Source organism: Phragmites australis, chromosome 14 (genome assembly GCF_958298935.1).
Source record: "Phragmites australis chromosome 14, lpPhrAust1.1, whole genome shotgun sequence".
NCBI classification, from domain to species: Eukaryota; Viridiplantae; Streptophyta; class Magnoliopsida; order Poales; family Poaceae; genus Phragmites; species Phragmites australis.
In genome coordinates this window covers 25,364,080-25,384,770 of record NC_084934.1, presented here as the reverse complement: position 1 = coordinate 25,384,770, position 20,691 = coordinate 25,364,080, and the positions used below count along the sequence as shown (strand labels likewise).

The following is a 20,691-nucleotide window of genomic DNA, read 5'->3' as shown; positions in this document are numbered from 1 at the left end:
CGGGTCGCTTTGGAGGGTTGGGTTGGGTGGATTCCTGTGGGAGGAGGGGGCTGGGCGTGCGACGGGGTGAGGCGCTGCATGCGGGTCGCTTGAACGCTTCGGCTCACCCCTCGCGTTCGCCATGCCGCGCCGCCTCGGGCGCCTCGTCCCCCGTGGCTCGTTCCGGCCGCTGGCACTGGCTGGCTGGCAGGCGCGCGCGCCATTGATGGGGCGTGGCCGCGGCCCGCGTGTAGGCGTTGTTAGGTCTCATTGGCAGATATTGCGGCATTGCCCACCAACCAGCGACGTATGTACTCCAGTAAGTGCGGGCACTACACTCCTCTTCTCTGTAAGAATAGACTTGTGCTAAGTACATAGGCATTAGTAGATGCTTAGTACTTCTTCTATCTTAAAATAGATGATGTTTTATTATTTTTTATAATGTTCAAAATATATACTAACGTTCTACGATTTTGAGATAACTATAATCTAAATTTTTCAGTCTTACTTTTTCATTAAGTAACTTATTTTTTAATATGAATCTTATTTCTCATACAATAAATAATGTTAATAGTAGGTAAGGTGTTCATTTTATATTTCAACTTAATACTTATGTCTAACTCTAAAACATCATTTATTTTGAGACGGAAGATGTTCTACGATTTCGAGATAACTTTAATTCAAGTTTTTCAGTCTTATCCTCTATTAAGTAACTTGTTTTTCAATACAAATCTTATTTCTCATACAATAAATAATATTAATAATAGATAAGATGTTTATTTTATCTGTTTACCTTAATACTTATATCTAATTTAAAACATCATTTATTTTGATACGAGAGAAATACTTTGTTACTGAGTTCTTTATTTTCAGGAACTTGTTTTGGACCAAATTTAGCAGGCTTGTTCTAATCTGCACCACTACTTCTGAGTTGGTTTTCAGCATCGATCTAGTTGAGAGCACTCAGCTTGCCCGCCCACAACCAACGCAAACCGTCTGACTTTGATATATCTGCACGTGCTGTGATGATGACAGCACGTACAGACTGTACACATGGATCCAAAATTTCGAGAAAAATCTGTTGATATAGCTGCAGTGACAAAGCACCACCCTTCGATGAATTAAAAGTTGTGACGAACAGTCTTGAGCTGTTGAGCGCGTGGCGTGAGCAAGCCAGATTGGAACGCTTGCATACGTCGTGTCCGATGCATGCATCTTCCCTTCTCTAGCCAAGCTCAAGCTTACTGTTTTCTAGGGAAACGGGAGGAGTACTCCCTATCCAAAGTTCAAGTTCAAATCTACAGGGAGTCAGTGGAGCAGTAACTACGGTACTTACAGTTACTTCTCCTAGAGAAGGAGATGGATACGCAGCTGGTATCACATTCACGGACACGTAAGGCCGATACGTACACACTCCTTGTACACGAAACGACACACGTGGAGCATGCATGCCTGCATGCATGTCGCATCTCCTACTGCAACCCAACCACGGGCCTAGCTTGCTAGCCGCACGAGACGAGCCGGGGCCGGCGAGAAGCGAACCGATCCTTTTGGATGCTACCGGCGCGGTTTCTTTAATCGTTTTCCGCTGCATGCGCGGCATGTGCCGTGCGCCGTGGCGAGCGGACAGGAAGGCGGCACGACGAGTGGCCGCGCTGCGATTGGCGGGCGGGCGCGCGGGGAGCGAGCGCGGCGGCAGCGCGTGGCCTCGACGCATGCAGCGCTCCCGCCCGGCGGAGTGGCGGGTCAGGGCGCGCGGCGCGCGTCGCGAGGAGGCGCGGGGCTGCAACGACGCAGGCTGCATGCGTATATGGGGTACGAATACGATCTGGTGCGGCTCCTGCCGCCTGCGCGCGCTGCGCTACAGCTGTTGGCGAGTAAGCGACGGCACAGTTAATGCGAGCTGTTGGCGGGTAAGGTTTGTTTGGTTAGATTTAGATTTAGATTACGAGCAGTTTAGCCTGTAAAATTTATGGAACCTTTTCTTATTAAATTATGAATAGTGATATTTTATAGTATAATTTAATTTATAAAATATGAAAATTAAATTTTATATTGTGACCGTTTGTTCGTAATATCACAATATGTATTGTTTGTATCAGCAGGAAGAAACAAAGAGCACGTTCAGGCCTAAAAAAACCCAAAGAGAACGTTTGGGCCAACACGGATGAATCGATTAAGTCGAGCCTACGTACATATCATGGGCAAAAATGAATTGGGCTCAATAGACAAAAGGCCCAATTTAACTCATGCTGTATAATTAGAAATGATTTTTCAAAATAAACTAGATTCTCTTATGATCATTTTTTATAAAATTTAGTTAAAAAATTATTTTTCATATAGAATTATTTTTAAAAAAGAATTTAAATTAGACGAGCTCTCAAAGCAGGGCAAAAATATAAAATTAGATAATATACGCGACCGTATTTATCGAAATAGACAACGTATCGTCGTATTTACATTTTAGCATTTGTATTCGGCACCTCGTTTACCGAAAATTAACTGTCGGTACACCGTACACCGAAAATATCCGGCACACGGTGTGTCAAAAATAGTACTATAGCACCGTACCATTTTCGACATACCATGCGACGAAACTGAACAGTACCGGTTATGAACAGTGACAGCAGTGTGTTTGAATTTCGTTTTCCCTCTTTTTCAAAACGGTGGTCTTCTGTTACTCCAAAAAATTTACAATTTTTTTACGTGTTTCATAATCTATGTGAAACCTATTTTAATTGGATTGACCGAAAAATCTTTTGTATATTTAAAACTAAAATTTTCCAAAAAAGACTACTTTTATAACTTGTAATAATTGTTAGTGTCTCAAATAAATTCTCAAAAATCTAGAAAAATTCACTAATATTCTTCTTATATGATGGAATAATTTCTAAAATTATTTCCAGCCCTACTTTATATGATGAAAAAGTGAGTTCCTTTGTAATGCTTCATTTATATGCATTTTTATTATTTCATGTAAATGAAGCATTACAAAGAAACTTACTTTTTCACCATATAAACTAGGGCTAAAAATAATTTTAGAAATTATTACATCATATAAGAAGAATATTAGTGAATTTTTTTAGATTTTTGGGAATTTATTTGAGACACTAACAATTATTACAATTTATAAAAGTAGTCTTTTTTTTGGAGAATTTTAGTTTTAAATATACAAAGGATTTTTTGGTGAATCTAATTAAAATGGGTTGCACATAGATTATGGAACACGTAATTTTTTTTAAATTTTTTTTGGAGTAACAGAAGATCACCGTTTTGAAAAAGAGAGAAAATAAAATTCAAATGCGTTGATGTTACTGTTTATGCACGGTAGTGTAAAGCTAATTTTTGGTAAATAAAATACCGAATATGAATATTAAAATTATAAATACGATGATATGATATCTATTTTAATAAATATGGTTTTTATGTTGATTTTCCCCCCGCCCCCCTCCCCCCTCGAAGCAGCTGTGGAATCAGTCAGGCCCGCTTCCCAAAACAACGGCCTAGTCGCAGCAGAATCACATGACCTTCCGTCTCCAACTGATCCCCTAGGGGAGTAGGGTTCGAAGCTTCTACATGGCCACGTCGACGGCCGCGGCGCGCCTCGCCGGCGAGGTCTCGCAGCATGCGTCCCGGTTAGCCGCCACCAGGGGACTTCCCCCCAGGAGCCTGCGGCTACCCCAGCCACGCCGGCTGCGGCGCGGCATCCGGTGCTGCGCGGTTGGGAGCTCCGGCGGCGGCATGGCACCGCGGGAGGAGTTCGTGGGCTTCTTCCGGGAGGCGTGGCCGTACATCCGGGGCCACCACGGGAGCACCTTCGTGGTCGTCATCTCAAGCGAGGTCGTGTCCGGGCCGCACTTGGACGGCGTTCTGCAGGTATTGGGATGGTTGCCCGTGCTTTTGGATTTATCGTATATTCAGCATTCATCTGATTATTTATACTAAAATACGTTGAAAAAATTGTTCATAGAGTACATTGGACCTCCAATTGGGTCCTGGGGTTGAGCCTTGAATTTGACTGAGTATCTCTAAGAGCCTCTTTATTTGGCTCCCTATAGCCAAATTTGAGCATTTATGAGTTAAAATCATTCTCTAACAGACTCTGTATCTACCTTCCTATTTTTACCAACTCCCTATCCATCCGCTTCCGCTCTCTACTTTTGGGGAGAGGGAGTCGACTCCCTATCCTCCATGCTGCTCCCACGTTGTCTTCCCGCTCCCATGCCAGCCCGCCCACGCCTGCCCGCGCCCCCACTCACGCCTTCCTCCCCTTCCTGTTGCCTGGATAGAGCCGAGTCGCCACGTGGCCTGGCCACCGCCCACGTCGGCCAACCACAACTCGGCGCCCCTCGGCCTTATCCTCTCCCAGCCCCCCCCCCCCTCTCCTTTCAGTCTCTCCCTCCTATTTCCCTCTGTCGAGCCAGACTCAGTGACCGAGTAGAGCACCGCCGCCATGGGAGCTAACGTGTCGCCGCTTGATTCCGAGCTGCCAAGCATGGATCTGTGAGGGCCAAACCACTTCAAGCCTATCCTCGTTCGATTTCGCTGTCTCCCGCCCGACCGAGCACTCCATCGTTCCTTTTTCCCCGAGTCTGGCGACACCCCCACCCCTCACCGTCGCGTCGCCCCTCTGCAGACCCTCTCTCCAATTTGATAGCGAGGTGAGCTTCACAGTATTCCGTAGGGTCTTTTGCGTGCGTCGCCTAGGGTCCGACCCGATGTCGACAAGGAGCCCTTCGCACGCCGTGCGCCGTCGCCTCTGTACTCCTACCGCCGGCCATGCTCTGGCCGGCCCACCGCCCAGGAACCCCGCCATCGAGTTTGTGTTGACGCGTTGGAGCTGCTGCTGCTGACCACCTGACGGGTTTCTCCGCTGTTCACCGCCGGTTGGCCTGCACAGTGCTGCCATCATGGCTGGCATTGTGCTACCTGACCGATCAAAGTAATGAGGAGAGGAGGAAGAAGATGAACGGGTACTGCAGCACATGGGCGAACCTATAGATGGGCTGGTTGCAACTCAGGTGCAAAGACAAATACCAGCCTGTTAGAGTATAGGGGCAAGAAATAGAGTCTGTTGGAGAACGAGAAAATTTAGGGAGGGAATCTTTTAGGTATGGCTCCCTATATGAGGATATAAGGGGTGGATTTTAGAGTCTCTTGGAGATGCTCTTAGCTGATCTGTACTAAATGTCCATTTTAGTTTTTCCCCCTTTCGAACCAAGGTCCATCGTAACATTTTTTAATGTACAAAAAACAATCTAAACAAAGTAACTAAGTCATTACCATCAAGAGATTATGATATATTCTGCTGCATGGGCTAATCCAAATGGTTTGTTAGACTTGATTAATTGGGATGACAATGGAGGATCATATTGAAGTTAAACAGTAACCATGTTTGCTTGGTATGGTAGGTAGGACAATCGAGGTTCTCCAGGCCTCATAACAGGTTGAATTGGCGACCCTAAGTGCTGTCAGCATTACAAAGGAAAAATGAATATGGAACATCTGTTTTCCTGTTAGGAATTAGTACGGTGATGGTCTTACTCTGAAGCTTAAGTTGTTAGGATTTTTCTATTGAGATGTATATTCTTTTGTTGTCATCAAAATTAGCAGTTGTTACTGAGTCCTCATTAGTCATTGTCAACTACATTTTATTTTCCTTGATATGCAGGACATCTCACTTCTGCATGGTCTGGGGATTAAATTCGTTCTTGTTCCAGGAACACATGTTCAAATTGATAAGCTCTTGTCAGAAAGAGGTCAGTTCTGTGCAACACCCTTGTTGGGCATCGTCACAATTCATTCTTGATCCAGCACTCGTGTTTGCACATGCATGTGCTAATAAAAGTGCCTATTCCATTGAAAAGTTTGTAATTTGATTCTTAATCTTCATGTGTGTTTATATCCACAAGACTTTACAGCACAACATATAGGAGGGCTATTCAGCATCTATGTGAAACTGCAATAACAAATCTTAGACAATCATTTATCTTCTGCAGCATATAGCTATGCTGCACGGAAACTTGACAAGAAGTACAGCTGGAATAACTCTGCAACAGCTCCATGAGACATTGTTACTGAGTTTCTTCTGTTTAGGAAGTGCACCTTTTAGCTCATTATTGACTGCTCCACTTCACCTGCAAAGTTTCCAGGAAACTATATCCTATATGATTTGCATATTATCTTGGCCATAACTGTGAGCTTTTTATTAGAATTTGGTGAAGCACATTAGTCAAGAGCTGAAAACTTCATTAGGCCTTCAGCCGTTTCTGGTTACATGAAAAATAATTCTTTTCTGTACAATTCTTTGTCCTTAGCTTTTGCTAACTTTGGTTTGTTTGTTTTTTTTACTGCAACTATATTTCTAATATTCTCCTGGTAGTGCGTCTGCTCAATTTATGAAGTTTCCTGTAGGAAGGAAGGCCAAGTATGTCGGTCAGTACCGAGTTACTGATTCTGATTCGTTAGAGTCTGCAATGGAGGCAGCCGGTAGAATACGGTTAACAATAGAGGCCAAACTTTCGCCTGGTCCCCCAATGTTGAATCTCCGTAGACATGGTGTTATTGGACGTTGGCATGGTCTTGTGGATAACGTTGCAAGCGGCAACTTCCTTGGTGCTAAGGTGACTAAGTATAATTATCTGAGCTTCCAAATATCTAGTTTTCAAAAAAATTGCTTTATAAATTTGGTGCTGCATATCCTTGATGCAATTTTTGTGCCTGTAAATAGCTGTTCACATGAAAGAAAGCCATGCATTTCTTTCATTCCTGTGAAAGCCATGCATTTCTTTCATTCCTTTTATTACATCAGAATAAATTCTGGAGTTCTAATTTAGATAATAATACATATGGTCTTTATAATGAGACTTCAGGGTAATTGCTCTGGAGAAAGAAACAAAGTTCCTTGTAAGAGGAGATGACGAGATCCTTGAATGGTTATTTAATTGGTGATACTCACTTAACCAGTCACTTGTTTACTGGAACTTTTCATTGAAGTTTGGAAATTAAGAAAGACATCTAATCCAAAGTGAAAATCATTAGTAAAAATACTATTCTCTTCATCTAATTCTTTTTTCCCCGATGAACAGATTTTATCAAACTGGACAATTCCACAATAATTTCTTACTAAACTAGTCATTAACCTGGTCTATTTCAATCATGCCTATTTGACTACATGTACTTTGAAATAGCGGTGATTTTTTTTTATTAAAGACACAAAAATATATATTTTCATTTTTTCTAGTCTTATATTTAAAATGATCCGTTTCACCCTTTTCAGACTATTTTGCTTCATGTTATGCTCTTATGATTATGGATGCAGTCAGGCAGATATTTAAGCTGGCTTTGGTTGGAATGACAAGTGGACAATACATTGTTCACTTGATCGTGCACTATTAGTCGTTTCCTGCTAACAGTAATACCATGCTCGAGTCACTTGAAACTTTTATGCATCACCTTTCTAGATAACTTTTTGCCACCATAGTTGCACTATCATCTAACTTCCCATTGAAGACTAATTTTCCATGTTTACGAGAATACACTTCAACTATCATTTGAAGAATCAATTGTTGGTGGGCATTTTGAGTATTTGGGTGAACTGGAATTACTTGCTTGTACACTGAAGTCTCCAGAACACCATGTACGATTCTAGGATCAAAAGTAATGGTCTTAAATGGGAGCAAAATGATCCGCATGCTGTTTCACAAGTAATATATTGAACTGGAACAACAGTAATGGCCTTAACCTGAACACCCCATGCTCATTATGCCCTTTTTTCTGTCCTTCATAAGTTCTGGTAAACATTAGTTGGCTGGAGGTCTTGCAATACTGAATTTATGTGACTATTTTCCTTTCAGAGAATAAAGAGTGGTTAATGGCATTGACTACGAGTTGAGCATCCCACGCTTCCTAGTATCCCCATTATGCATCACGTTCACAGCCACCATAAGATCTTGTTTGATAATGGGCAAACAACTCTCACATAGCCCATATTCACCCCAGTAGCAATGCCTCGTTCTCGCCCTCTCCCTCGCCCTCGCGCCGACGCTGCCACCACATCGCCACAAATGCTCCCTCTGCTCAGCCCTCCTACCACCTCGCTAGTGCGCAGCCGACATGGGAGATCGTCCGTCGGCCTCCTTGGAGGACTGGGACTTCTCGCAGGGAAGGAAATTCTAGGTGGAGGTCCTAGCTTGCTTTGGTTTAGCGGTGCACCACCCCTCTTCCTCCATCAATGGCAGCTTCTTCATGCTTGCAGTCTCCAGATGGTACACTTTCAGGCTCACGGTCTCCTCCGTGAGTTGGGCTCTCCACTTTGTTTTGGGTGGAACCTCAAATTGGTTTTCACGTTCATCTTGAATCGGATAGGCATTTCCGTTTTTCAGTTGCTTCTAAGCATGTTGGGCTTCTTATTGATGTGTACTTCCATCTCTGGAGAGATGGGGGTGCGGACTGGATCCGGGAATGCAGACACTGGTCTAGGGAGGTAGTCAATAGACCCTGGTTTCCCATAGGAAGAAACCTAAAGCCAATTCGTCTCATAAACGTGTCTCCTTTGCTTCTTCTCCAAGGCTTTTGTCGTCACCCTCTCATTGTCCTCATCGAGTTGCTTCGGTAGGCCGTGAAGCTTCGATCAGTGTCGGACTGCTCTCCTGCCCCTTTCCTCACCCTCGTATTGTTCATCCTGTTCTTCCCTATTCTTTTGTTGGAAGGTCCTTCTCCTTCTAACTCCGCCTATGTTGTCTCGACATAGCCGGTCCCAAGCCCGGGTAAAGGAGGAGGGTTGTGTTAGGCTTGGCGAGCCAACATAAAACTCAGCCACTCTTATGGAGATGAAACCTGAAAGAAAATCGTTGGGGCGTAACCCTCTTAGCGACGCGCTACATTGGAACCCGGATGTGGTGTTAAATGAGCAAGGGCCGGGCCGTCACCCCCTTAGTGGCGCGCCGTATCTTGATCTGGATACGGTGATAAGTGGGCAAGGATCGGGTCGTCGCATCCTTAGTGGCGCGCTACATCGGCGCCCGGGTGTAGTGAAAAATGAGCAAGGGTCTTCGCATTTGACTCGACGAGTGCGAAGGGTAAGGAAGCTAGCCGAGCCAAGTAGGATCCGCTTAGGTAGCTGGAACGTAGGGTCCCTGACTGGTAAGCTACGGGAGTTAGTTGATACAGCGGTGAGGAGACGGGTTAATATCCTATGCGTCCAAGAAACCAAATGGAAAGGACAGAAGGCGAAGGAGGTGGAGGATACCGGCTTCAAGCTGTGGTACACGGGGACAACTACAAATAAAAATGGAGTAGGCATCTTGATCGACAAGAGCCTCAAGTATGGAGTGGTATACGTCAAGAGGCAAGGGGACCGGATTATCCTGGTCAAGCTGGTCGTTGGGGACTTAGTTCTCAATGTTATCAGCGCGTATGCCCCTCAAGTAGGCCACAATGAGAGCACCAAGAGAGAGTTCTGGGAAGGCCTGGAGGACATGGTTAGGAGTGTACCTATTGGCGAGAAGCTCTTCATAGGAGGAGACCTCAATGGCCACGTGGGTACATCTAACACAGGTTTCGAGGGGGTGCATGGGGGCTTTGGGTATGGAAGCAGGAATCAAGAAGGAGAGGATGTCTTAAGCTTTGCTCTAGCCTACGACATGATCGTAGCTAACACCCTCTTTAAAAAAAGGGAATCCCATCTAGTGACCTTTAGTAGTGGCCAACACTCTAGCCAGATCGATTTCGTCCTCTCGAGAAGAGAAGACAGGCGTGCCTGCCTAGATTGTAAGGTGATACCTGGAGAGAGTGTTGTCCCTCAACATAAGCTTTTGGTGGCTGACTTCCGCTTTCGGATACGTGTCCAGCGGGATAAGCGCGCTAAAGTCGCTAGAACGAAGTGGTGGAAGCTCAGGGGGGAAGCGGCTCAAGCTTTCAAGGAGAGGGTAATTAAGGAGGGCTCTTGGGAGGAAGGAGGTGATGCAAACAATATGTGGATAAAGATGGCGACTTGCATTCGGAAGGTGGCTTCCGAGGAGTTTGGGGTGACGAGGGGAAGTAGAAGCGAAGCGAAAGATACCTGGTGGTGGAACGAGGATGTCCAGAAGGCTATCAAGGAGAAGAAAGAATGTTTCAAACGCCTACACTTGGACAGGAGTGTTGACAACGTAGAGAAGTACAAGGTGGCGAAGAAGACCGCAAAGCGAGCAGTGAGTGAAGCAAGAGGTCGGGCGTATGAGGACCTCTACCAGCGGTTAAACACGAAGGAAGGGGAAAGGGACATCTATAAGATGGCCAAGATCCGTGAGAGGAAGACGAGGGATGTCAACCAAGTCAAATGCATCAAGGATGGGACAGATCGACTTCTGGTGAAGGAAGATGAGATTAAGAATAGATGGCGAGAGTACTTCGACCAGCTGTTCAATGGAGGAGGTGAGAGCTCTTCCATTGAGCTGGACGACTCCTTTGATGATGCCAACAGGCGTTTTGTACGAAGGATTCAAGAGTTTGAGGTCAAGGAGGCTTTAAAAAGGATGAAAGGAGGCAAGGCAATGGGCCCTGATGGTATCCCTATTGAGGTGTGGAGATGCCTTGAAGACATAGCAATTGTATGGCTAACTAAGCTTTTCAACCTTATTTTTTGGGCAAACAAGATGCCCGAAGAATGGAGGCGGAGTATATTAGTACCAATCTTCAAGAATAAGGGGGATATTCAAAGTTGTACTAATTACCGTGGGATTAAGCTGATGAGCCATACGATGAAGCTATGGGAAAGAGTCATTGAACACCGCTTACGAAGGATGACAAGCGTGACCAAAAATCAGTTTGGTTTCATGCCTGGGAGGTCGACCATGGAAGCTATCTTCTTGGTACGACAACTTATGGAGAGATACAGGGAGCAAAAGAAGGACTTGCATATGGTGTTCATTGACTTAGAGAAGGCCTACGATAAGATACCGCGGAATGTTATGTGGTGGGCCTTGGAGAAGCACAAAGTCCCAACAAAGTATATTACCCTTATCAAGGATATGTACGATAATGTTGTGACAAGTGTTCGGACAAGCGATGGTGACACCGATGATTTTCCAATTAGAATAGGACTGCACCAAGGGTCAGCTTTGAGCCCTTATCTTTTTGCTTTGGTGATGGATGAGGTCACAAGGGATATACAAGGTGATATCCCATGGTGTATGCTCTTTGCAGATGATGTGGTGCTAGTCGACGATAGTCGGACGGGGGTAAATGGAAAGTTGGAGCTGTGGAGACAGACCTTGGAGTCGAAGGGTTTTAGGCTTAGTAGAACTAAAACTGAGTACATGAGGTGCGATTTTAGTACTACTAGGCACGAGGAAGATGAGGTTTGCCTTGACGGGCAGGTGATACCTCAGAAGGATACCTTTCGATATTTGGGGTCGATGCTGCAGAAGGATGGTGAAATCGATGAAGATGTGAGCCATCGAATCAAAGCCGGGTGGATGAAGTGGCGCCAAGCTTCCGGCGTCCTCTGCGACAAGAGAGTACCACAGAAGCTAAAAGGCAGGTTCTATAGGACGGCAATTAGACCTGCGATGTTGTATGGCGCAGAATGTTGGCCAACTAAAAGGCAACATGTCCAACGGTTGAGTGTAGCGGAGATGCGCATGCTGAGATGGATGTGTGGCCACACAAGAAAGGATCGGGTTCGGAATGAGGACATACGTGATAGAGTTGGTGTAGCACCAATTGAAGAGAAGCTTGTCCAACATCGTTTGAGATGGTTTGGGCATATACAACGCAGGCCCTCAGAAGAGCCTGTACATAGCGGAAGAATAAAGCGTGCGGATAATGTCAAGAGAGGTCGAGGTAGACCAAACTTGACATGGGAGGAGTCTGTAAAGAGGGATCTGAAAGACTGGAATATCACCAAAGAACTAGCCATGGACAGAGGTGCGTGGAAGTTAGCTATCCACGTGCCAGAGCCATGACTAGACTTGCAAGATCTTATGGGTTTCATCTCTAGCCTACCCCAACTTGTTTGGGACTGAAAGGCTTTGTTGTTGTTGTTGTTGTCCTTCTCCTTCTCGCCTGCTTCATCTTCGGTCCCTGTCAGTTAGCGTTTTCCCATTTGAAATCCTCTCTGACCTCCGGTGGGATTTGTCATGTCAGTCAGAAGTCGGTGAGATGTGTGGACTACCCTATGGCTAGGCCTGGTGCCTCTGAGAAAGTTGAGGGGAGAAAGGAGTACGATTGGTAGCTAGAGATATCATGCCATGTCCTTCCCAAGGCAAGAAGGATGGAGCCTCGAGGCACTATCTTGAAAACCTCAAAGAGCCCTGGAGTTCTGGAGTAGGGTGGAAAGGCAGTCTTCTTTCTCAGTTGCCTTGCTCCGCACACATCTTGTTTTCCAGCAGACTTGCTCCAGGTGCCTTGCTTGGGGCCACAGTTCAGCGATTTGCCACAATGAGATCAGATGTCGAGGATGTTTTGCCTATTGTCACACAGTGCACTCGTGCATTAAGCTCAAGCTAAGGAGTTCGCGGAAGTGGATGCCTAAACCTATTTAGCTGGGCTAAGCTCTCTTTAATCCTAGCCTAGTTTCCCTTGCCTCAAGCGTTAACCAACCCACCTCCCCCATTTCCCCCTCCTCTCTTGTTCCTCTTGGCTCTTAGCAAGTGTAACAATCCTTCCTATCCTTTTGTTTCCTCTTGCATGATCCCTAGGTCCATTAGTGTTTTTTTGTCTTCCTCTGTGACTGGTGGCAATGTTCCTGGATCTTGCTGTGCCGGTTTGTTCTATTTTCGTATCTGTTGTTCTTCCGACAATAGCTGCTTGTGTTGTCGGATGTTGCAGCAGTTTTGCTGCTGGCGAACTGCGTTGTGCTCCTTTGCCCGGATTATCGCCGGGGGTTAGGTATACTTTTATATTGGTTTGAAATGAATATGACCTCGAGAAATTGGAATATTATGAACTGGAATGTTAGAGGAATCAATAATGAGGAAAAAAGGAGGGCAATTAGAGCTAAAATAGAAGAAAGCGCCTGCGCGGTTTTTTGTCTCTAGGAAACCAAGAGGGAGTTCATTGATAGTGCCTACATCAGAAATTTTGCGCCAAAGTTTTTTAATCAGTTTGCTTTTGCCTCCTCTTTGGGCTCTTCAGGTGGTATTCTGGTGGGGTGGAATGGTTCTATTCTCGTTGGATCTACTGAGCATATCCCGAGACATGCCATTACCATCAGCTTCTCTATTCGTAATGGTGCCTCTTGGAAGCTTTCACTTGTTTGTGGGCCATGTACTGAGCAGCCTAAGGAGGATTTCATTGACTGGATGAACAATCTGGATATTCAGGCCCAGGTGGATTGGATGTTGATTAGGGATTCTAATCTTTACAGAAGTCCGAGTGACAGAAGTAGGCCAAGGGAAGTCTGTAGGATATGTTCATCTTCAATGATATTATTAGCAAACCGGGGCTCTTGGAAATCCCGCTTAAAGGCAGAAATTTCACTTGGAGCAATATGCAAGATGATCTGTTACTTGAGCAGTTGGATCGGTGTTTCACCTCTGCGAACTGGATCTTCTCCTACCCCAACACCCTTCTGATTCCGATGTCAAAGCCAACCTCTGACCATATCCCCTGCTATGTTCAGATAGGCACACCTATCTCAAAAGCTAAGCATTTTAGGTTTGAGAACTTCTGGGTTGATTAGCCCGGGTTTATGGAGGTGGTACAAAATTCTTGGAGCTCCAATCTGACGGTCAGTAATAGTGCCTCGAGAATAACAACAAAACTCAAGTTACTCAGAAGAAACTTGAAAAGATGGAGCAAGTCCATATCTCATCTCAATAGCATCATCAAGGAGAGCAATACAACCCTAGAAGTCATGGATAAATTGGAGGAGCTTAGGCCCCTGCACGTGCAGGAGAGAAATTTCAGGACAATCCTTAAGTCTCGCATTCTTAGACTATTAAAAGCTAAGAATGATTATTGGAGGAAACGTTACACCATCAGATGGGTCAAGCTAGGTGATGAAGATACTAAATTCTTCCATGCCGTGGCAACGGAGAGATATAGAATAAATACTATTATTAGTATCCAAACGAAAGATGGTAGAGTTGTCTCGGGTCACGCTGAGAAAGCGGCAATGTTTTGGAATGTGTATAAGAACAGAATGGGGATCAGTGGTGACATTGCAATGGTGTTTAACCTTCAGGAGCTTGTCCCACGCAGAGAGAACCTGGAGCATCTCTCTAAACCTTTCTCTAGAGAGGAAATTGATGCGGTGGTAAAAAATCTTCCCAATGATAAGATCTCGGGGCCGGATGGTTTCAATGTTTTGTTCTTAAAGTAGTGCTAGTCCATTATCAAAGACGATTTTTATTCGTTGTTCAAAGAATTCCAAGAGGGGAATCTCAGCATCCAGGCCCTAAACAACTCTTTCATCACCTTGGTTCTGAAGAAGAATAACCCATAGTCAACAAATGACTTTAGACCAATGTCTCCTAAACACAACTGTCAAACTTATCACTAAGTTGCTGGCCAATCGGCTTCAAGCCAGAATCACGGACCAGGTTCACACCAATCAGTATGGTTTTATCAGGGGTAGAGCCATACAAGACTGTTTGGACTGAGCCTTTGAATACATTCATCAGTGCCAGCAGTCCATGCAGCAATTGGTGATCATCAAGTTGGACTTTGAGAAGGCCTTTGTATAGGGGTTTCGCTCTTGCCTTCTTGCTTGTATAGTTCTTTCCTTTTTGGCGTTTTATTTGGTTTAATAAAGCTCTCGACTGTAGGGTTTCTGCCCTACAATAGCCATTCAAAAAAAAAAAAAGAAAAAAAAGAAAAGAAAAAGGCATTGACTGCAGATTCACAAAGTTGAGAGCACACGTGTTATTTATGTTTATTTCCTCGCTTTGTTTTGTCGTTAATAAATTCTGCTGAACTTTACTTGGTTGAGGGGTCCTGCAATACTGATTTTATGTAACTATCTTCCTTTGACAGAGAAGAGGGGTAGTTAATGGTATTGATTATGGATTCACTGGTGAAGTTAAGAAAATAGATGTTTCACGGATAAGAGAAAGGCTTGAAAGTGATAGCATAGTGGTTGTGAGCAATATGGGATATTCGAGCTCAGGAGAAGTGTTAAATTGCAAGTATGTTATTTTTCTCTATTTCTGCATAATTTCCATGTTTATGATTATATGTCACATTTTTATAATGTTATTCTTATTGCTAAACTATGCACGAATATAATATGAAAAATATTTGCAAATGCCCTACCTGAAAAGTTCCTAAAAAGTACATCACTACCTACTTATTTGTGTATATTACAGTTAGCATTCTAAACTAAATTGTTTTGCCTTGTTTGGAAACATTCAGCACTTATGAGGTGGCTACCGCATGTGCTTTAGCCATAGAGGCAGATAAGCTTATCTGCATTGTAGACGGTCAGATATTCGATGAGCATGGACGAGTCATTCATTTCATGTCTATTGAGGAAGCTGATATGTTGATCAGAAAGCGTGTTAAGCAAAGTGATATTGCCGCCAATTATGTTAAGGTTGTGGATGAGGACCATGAACCATCATTGAATGGCGGAGCTCATGTTAACGGATATTCTGCTTCCTTTAAAAATGGTTTGGGTTTTAACAATGGAAATGGTATTTATTCTGGTGGGCAAGGGTTTGCTATTGGTGGTGAAGAGCGTTTAAGCAGATCAAATGGCTATCTTTCTGAGTTGGCTGCAGCAGCATATGTGTGCCATGTAAATGTTTCACCTTTCACACGGCATTCTTTGTTCTGTTAAAATCTACAGTTCTGGTTCGGGATCAATAGTTTCCGAACATTACATTATAATCTTTCTTTTGTAAGTGTTATCATCTACAAAGTAGCAAAATTATCTTCTGAAATCGCTACCTTCCTTTAGGGCTATTAATTAGTATAATCTTGTCATGTGCTGACCTGCATGCATGTTTGAAGTGCTGACAGAAATCGATCATGTAATGCTCATGCTACCTGTAGTGTTTTCCTATGCAAGAAAGGTGGCATTTTGGAGTACATATGCAGCTTCTTACCTTATTGTATCATTATTTTGTTTTTATTTTATATGTTCTTGCTCAAGGCTACAGTACAATGCATATAGCAATCCGAAGTCCCCCTGGAGATTAGAGCTTGAGCATAGTTTGAGGTTGGAGGCGACATGCGCTGTGATCTTTACCTTTGCTCTTTCTTTGCATGCATGTTTGAGCAGTCAAACCATATTGTTTATGAGGGTTAAGCATGCAATTTGCGTGAAGCTCTCTATTTCTTAGGCTTGACTATCCATTTGTTTCTTCTAAATGCCAGGGTGGCGTTCAAAGAGTTCATATCATAGATGGAACTGTAGATGGATCGCTGCTATTAGAACTGTTTACAAGAGATGGTGCAGGAACAATGATAGCTAGGTGTTCTAAAGCTCTTCTTCTACCAGTTTTTGCTCAAATTTGTTTCTTTAATGCTCATACATTTGCTCCAGTGCCTGCTTTATCCTTTTATCAATTCTAGATGTGTCTCCTAACATAAATAATATCTTGCCTTTTGTTGTCCTTAATTGCTAAAAGAAACGTTTGTATATAAGAAAAAAAAGCCTCTAATAACTGTTCATCATGATATATTTCGAGTCTGGTGATATCCTTGGCTGAAACTGTGGTTGTGCAACAAATGTTCACTACCTATTTTGTGTAGAAATAAACATCTTTTGGAATTTAGCATCTTCAAGTTGTCATGGAAATTGTGATTTATTCCCTACCATATGTTTTCAGGGATGTTTATGAAGGAACAAGGATGGCTACAGAGGAAGATCTTTCTGGCATAAGAAAAATTATTCGCCCGCTGGAAGATTCTGATGTTTTGGTGCGGAGAACAGATAAAGAGGTGTGCTAACTGCTAAAGTAGTTTTATTCTAATGTTCTTTTGTATCGGACCTTGAGCTATGCTTTAATTTAGTTTTCTCTTCATGCCTACTACTGCTAAAAATGGATATTTCTTTTCTATTCTCTTCAGCTTCTTGAAGCGTTGGAGTCGTTCTATGTTGTAGAAAGAGATGGATCAATCATCGCTTGTGCTGCTCTTTTTCCGTTTCCTGAGGAAAAATCTGGAGAAGTTGCTGCAATTGCTGTATCTGAAGAATGCCGAGGAAGGGGTCAAGGGGATAAGTTGCTTGGTATGTTCATTGCTACATGGATAAACAGAATCTGTTATTTCTTGATTGGTCATTGCAACACCTCTCCCTTGTCGCCACAACCATTTCCCCAACACATGGACACATGTTTCTGTACCCACTTTCTCACATGCACACACAATCCCTAAAAACTAAAAAATAGAGGCAGCAGAATCCACCAACCAAGAAAGTGGCTTTAGAGAGGGATTTCCTGCTCTCGTTTTTTCTTTTGAGGGAAATACAGTAGGGGAAGCCCCTACTACCTGCTCTAGGGTTTTAGGGCGTAACCTTTTTTCTATTCCTCAATTTTGCAGTCCAAGTCTTCTCTCTCTCTTGTTATAAGACTTTCAGTTTTGTCTCATTTCTACTAGAATATGCTATACTCGTTAATTTTTCTTCTACTCATGGTTATGGTTATGTTCAGATTACGTTGAGAAGGTGGCATTATCCCTTGGTCTTGAGAAATTATTCTTGCTTACTACACGGACAGCAGACTGGTATTTACCTTCATTCTTCTCTCTACTCATTATATTGAGGGCCGAAGCCTTGATTATTAATGACTAAATGGTTCTGTTCAATCACCATGTTTCTCTGTTACTATCTGGGTCTATTAACTTAAAATGTTAGTAGAGCATGATGGCTATATCATGCGTAGTGTAATGTCTAGGTTGGTCTTCTCTGGTTACCCTTTCTCTTTTTTTTTTGAGAATCTACCTGAGCATCTGGAATGCTGCTTTCACATGGTTTTAGGACCTGTTGCAATTACTAAATATTGAAGTACGATCATCACATGGGAAAAACAATATTGGTGTCCAAAAAATTATTGGAGCGATGTGCAGATAGTAGCTATGCTTTGATTTTTGGCTTTTGGTGTGCTTCCACATTGTGCTTTATTTTGAAATGTTGCAGGTTTGTGCGGCGTGGCTTTTCAGAGTGCTCAATTGAATCTATTCCCGAGCAGAGGAGAAAACGTATCAATCTCTCACGTGGATCCAAGTATTATGTAAAGCAGCTCCAGCCAAAGCATGCTGGAGTTACCACCAACAATTTTGTCATCAGATGACACAACAGTCACTAACCTTGGTGCAAACGTAACAAGATAGCAACTCTGAGTACATCAATTTTGCTCCTTGCCCGAAGGCATAATTTCAGAAAGAAACATAACTTTTGCTGACAGTGTACTTGAGTGATAATTATCTTTATGTTTACGTGTGTAAAGGAAATTCGTTTCACAAATTGAGGCAGAGAACAAATAGCTGATTAAAATTATACGTAAACCTTATTAACAAGCAATATGATTATGTGAACAACACCGAGTAGAGGAATGCAGTCGGAATTGACTACCTCTCCGGCTTTTCCTAAGAAAAAACTAGTGAAACCATGGGTTCTTTTTGTGAAAGAACTAGTGAAGGAGAGTGCTTCTTTGTGTGTGTGTGTGGGTCCGCAAAGAGTTTGCAAATTTGTTACCTACCAGCTAGATCTACAGGTTTTCTTGTATTGCTGCCAACTAAGACCTTGAGTTTTTTAAAGCTTGAAAAGTGGAGCTGATTATTCCGATAATGACTTTCTTCTGCTGACATCAGAGGCAAGGCTTTTCTGCGTTACCTGGTACCGCGAGCAGATCAAGGAGAATATTGGTTACCGAGTATGAGATGATGAAATCAGAGGCGATGCTTTTTCTATGAGAGCTGATCTGGATTGTGTTGGAATTGATCTCGGCTGACGTATTCTAACTAATAATACTGAAATGTTAGGATTTCCGTACGCGCTATGATCGGAGGCGCAACCAACTCTTGGTTGCGGTCCCGAGTCGAGCAGCGCCATATAAATAAATGGTCCCGGCGCCTCTCGGTGAGTATGAAAATCCCGTGAGGTCCCAAATACCCTAAAAACTCTTCCCGATCCTAAAGGGCACTAAATCGACTCGAAGATCGTCGCCACTGCAGCAACTGATCAAGAACCGAATGGGTTCTCCAGGCTCTGGTACGCGTTCACACTTCCGCTTTAAGTTGGTGTTTGATTTAGGGCTAATGATCTTGTTTAAGGCTTACTTATGCAACTAACAATGGCATCAGAGCCGTCTTTAGCCCTAATCAGACCCCTATTAGACTTAATTATGTTTATTGATGACCAATTAGTCCTGAATGATCATGTCTAAGTATAATTGATGTCAATTTGGTTCGGCTAATGTTAATTAGGGCCATTTTTATTAAGTTTTAGCACTGTTATTCTCAATTAAGCAAGTTTAGGCCTTGATTGCTTCTGTTTAAAGCTTAAATTATATGAATTAGTCCAAATTAGTCTCGGATTATACACTCATTCATGTTTTAAAGTTAAATTCTTCCGATTTGATCATGTTTATGTGCATGCTTGTGTGTTTTGGAGCTTTGTTTGGGGCAAATAGATAGGTTTTGAGCTCGGGTAGCATTAAGAAGGAGGGGATTGGGGAAACTCTAACACACATCCTAATGAACATCCCCATTCCCCCCAAATCCGACTCAAAATCCCCAAATCCGAGACTCAAAATCCCCAAATCCAAATCCTAAATCCCCTAATCCGCCCCCCATTCTCAGGTCAATCACTAAATTAGAGGGGATAAGGTTGAGTCTTATGCGTTTTGGTCGGCGTTGCCCATCGGCTTCTTCTCCGGCGGGATCCCCTCCTTTTCCTTTCGGTTGCGCACGGATCTTCCGGTTGGCGACGTCTTCTCGTCTCCACTGCTCGTGCTTGCACGTCGTCTCTCCGGCGTGCTCCTCTTAGGTCGCCGCGCGCAAAACCTCATGGTCCGCACCACCGAAGCTTTAACCGACGGAGGCACGCGCTTCTTCCTCATGCGTGCGCTCCGGCGGGTAGACCCACGGTGGCGCACTATCTCTCTCTCTCTCTCTCTCTCTCTCTCTCTCTCTCTCTCTCTCTCTCTCTCTCCGGTGGTATTTTTTCCGGCGTCGGAACCCTCGGACGCCCGCCTCTCTCTCTCGCGCTACGGCCGTATTTTTCGGAAGGGAAGAGGAGAAATGATTTTAGGGTTAGGGTTTCGGCCGACGGGGTTTTTATACTAGGCGATTTCGTCGGCCTGCCGTCGCTCGCGATGAACGGCTGAAAAGCTCCAGGCCGGCGCGCGCGAAGGTAGACTGGGCCGTTCGCGGTGGCTGGGCCGTTCCCTCAGTCGGGCCGGCGCACGCGCGAAAGCAAAAATGGGTCGAGTGCGGTGGCTGGGCCGTGCCCTCAGGCGGGCCGGCGCGTGCGCGCGAAAACAAATTGGGCCAGGGCCGTGCTGATGGGCCAAGCCAGGCCGAAAGGTCTTTTTGGGCTGTTTTCTATAAAGCTTTGGGCTTTTCCATTTATTTGGAATTTTCAGTGATTTCTAACGTTTTTTCCATTTATGCACTGGAATATCTAATGAAAATAGCCCAAAGTTAATGATGATTAATGCATAAAATATTATTGTTAATTCTCTGGTTGAATTGGATCCAACGGGAAGATTTTTTTGGAGAATTTTACGATCAATTTATATAGGTTCATAATTACTTTCTGACCAAAGTTGACTGTAATTA

General features: G+C 43.8%; 1 protein-coding gene across 1 annotated transcript; it reads left to right on the top strand.

Annotated features, from left to right (window-relative positions):
- The first annotated feature begins 3,450 nt into the window (after window positions 1-3,450).
- On the top strand, window positions 3,451-18,473 carry LOC133890847 (probable amino-acid acetyltransferase NAGS2, chloroplastic). Its single transcript, XM_062331451.1, has 10 exons — window positions 3,451-3,855; window positions 5,651-5,738; window positions 6,394-6,602; window positions 14,941-15,092; window positions 15,319-15,703; window positions 16,285-16,382; window positions 16,740-16,851; window positions 16,981-17,140; window positions 17,562-17,634; window positions 18,047-18,473. The coding sequence occupies exons 1-10, from the start codon at window positions 3,556-3,558 to the stop codon at window positions 18,198-18,200; spliced, it is 1,731 nt and encodes a 576-aa protein (XP_062187435.1). The 5' UTR covers window positions 3,451-3,555; the 3' UTR covers window positions 18,201-18,473.
- The last annotated feature ends 2,218 nt before the right edge of the window (window positions 18,474-20,691 follow it).

What these genes read in the sequence shown, in the direction of transcription:
- LOC133890847 (XM_062331451.1), top strand. Translation starts at nt 3,556, where the DNA reads ATGGCCACGTCGACGGCCGCGGCGCGCCTCGCCGGCGAGGTCTCGCAG. An exon ending in GGAGAAGTGTTAAATTGCAA is followed by an intron (nt 15,093 to 15,318) that starts GTATGTTATTTT and finishes GGAAACATTCAG; the next exon opens with CACTTATGAGGTGGCTACCG. An exon ending in CAGCAGCATATGTGTGCCAT is followed by an intron (nt 15,704 to 16,284) that starts GTAAATGTTTCA and finishes TCTAAATGCCAG; the next exon opens with GGTGGCGTTCAAAGAGTTCA.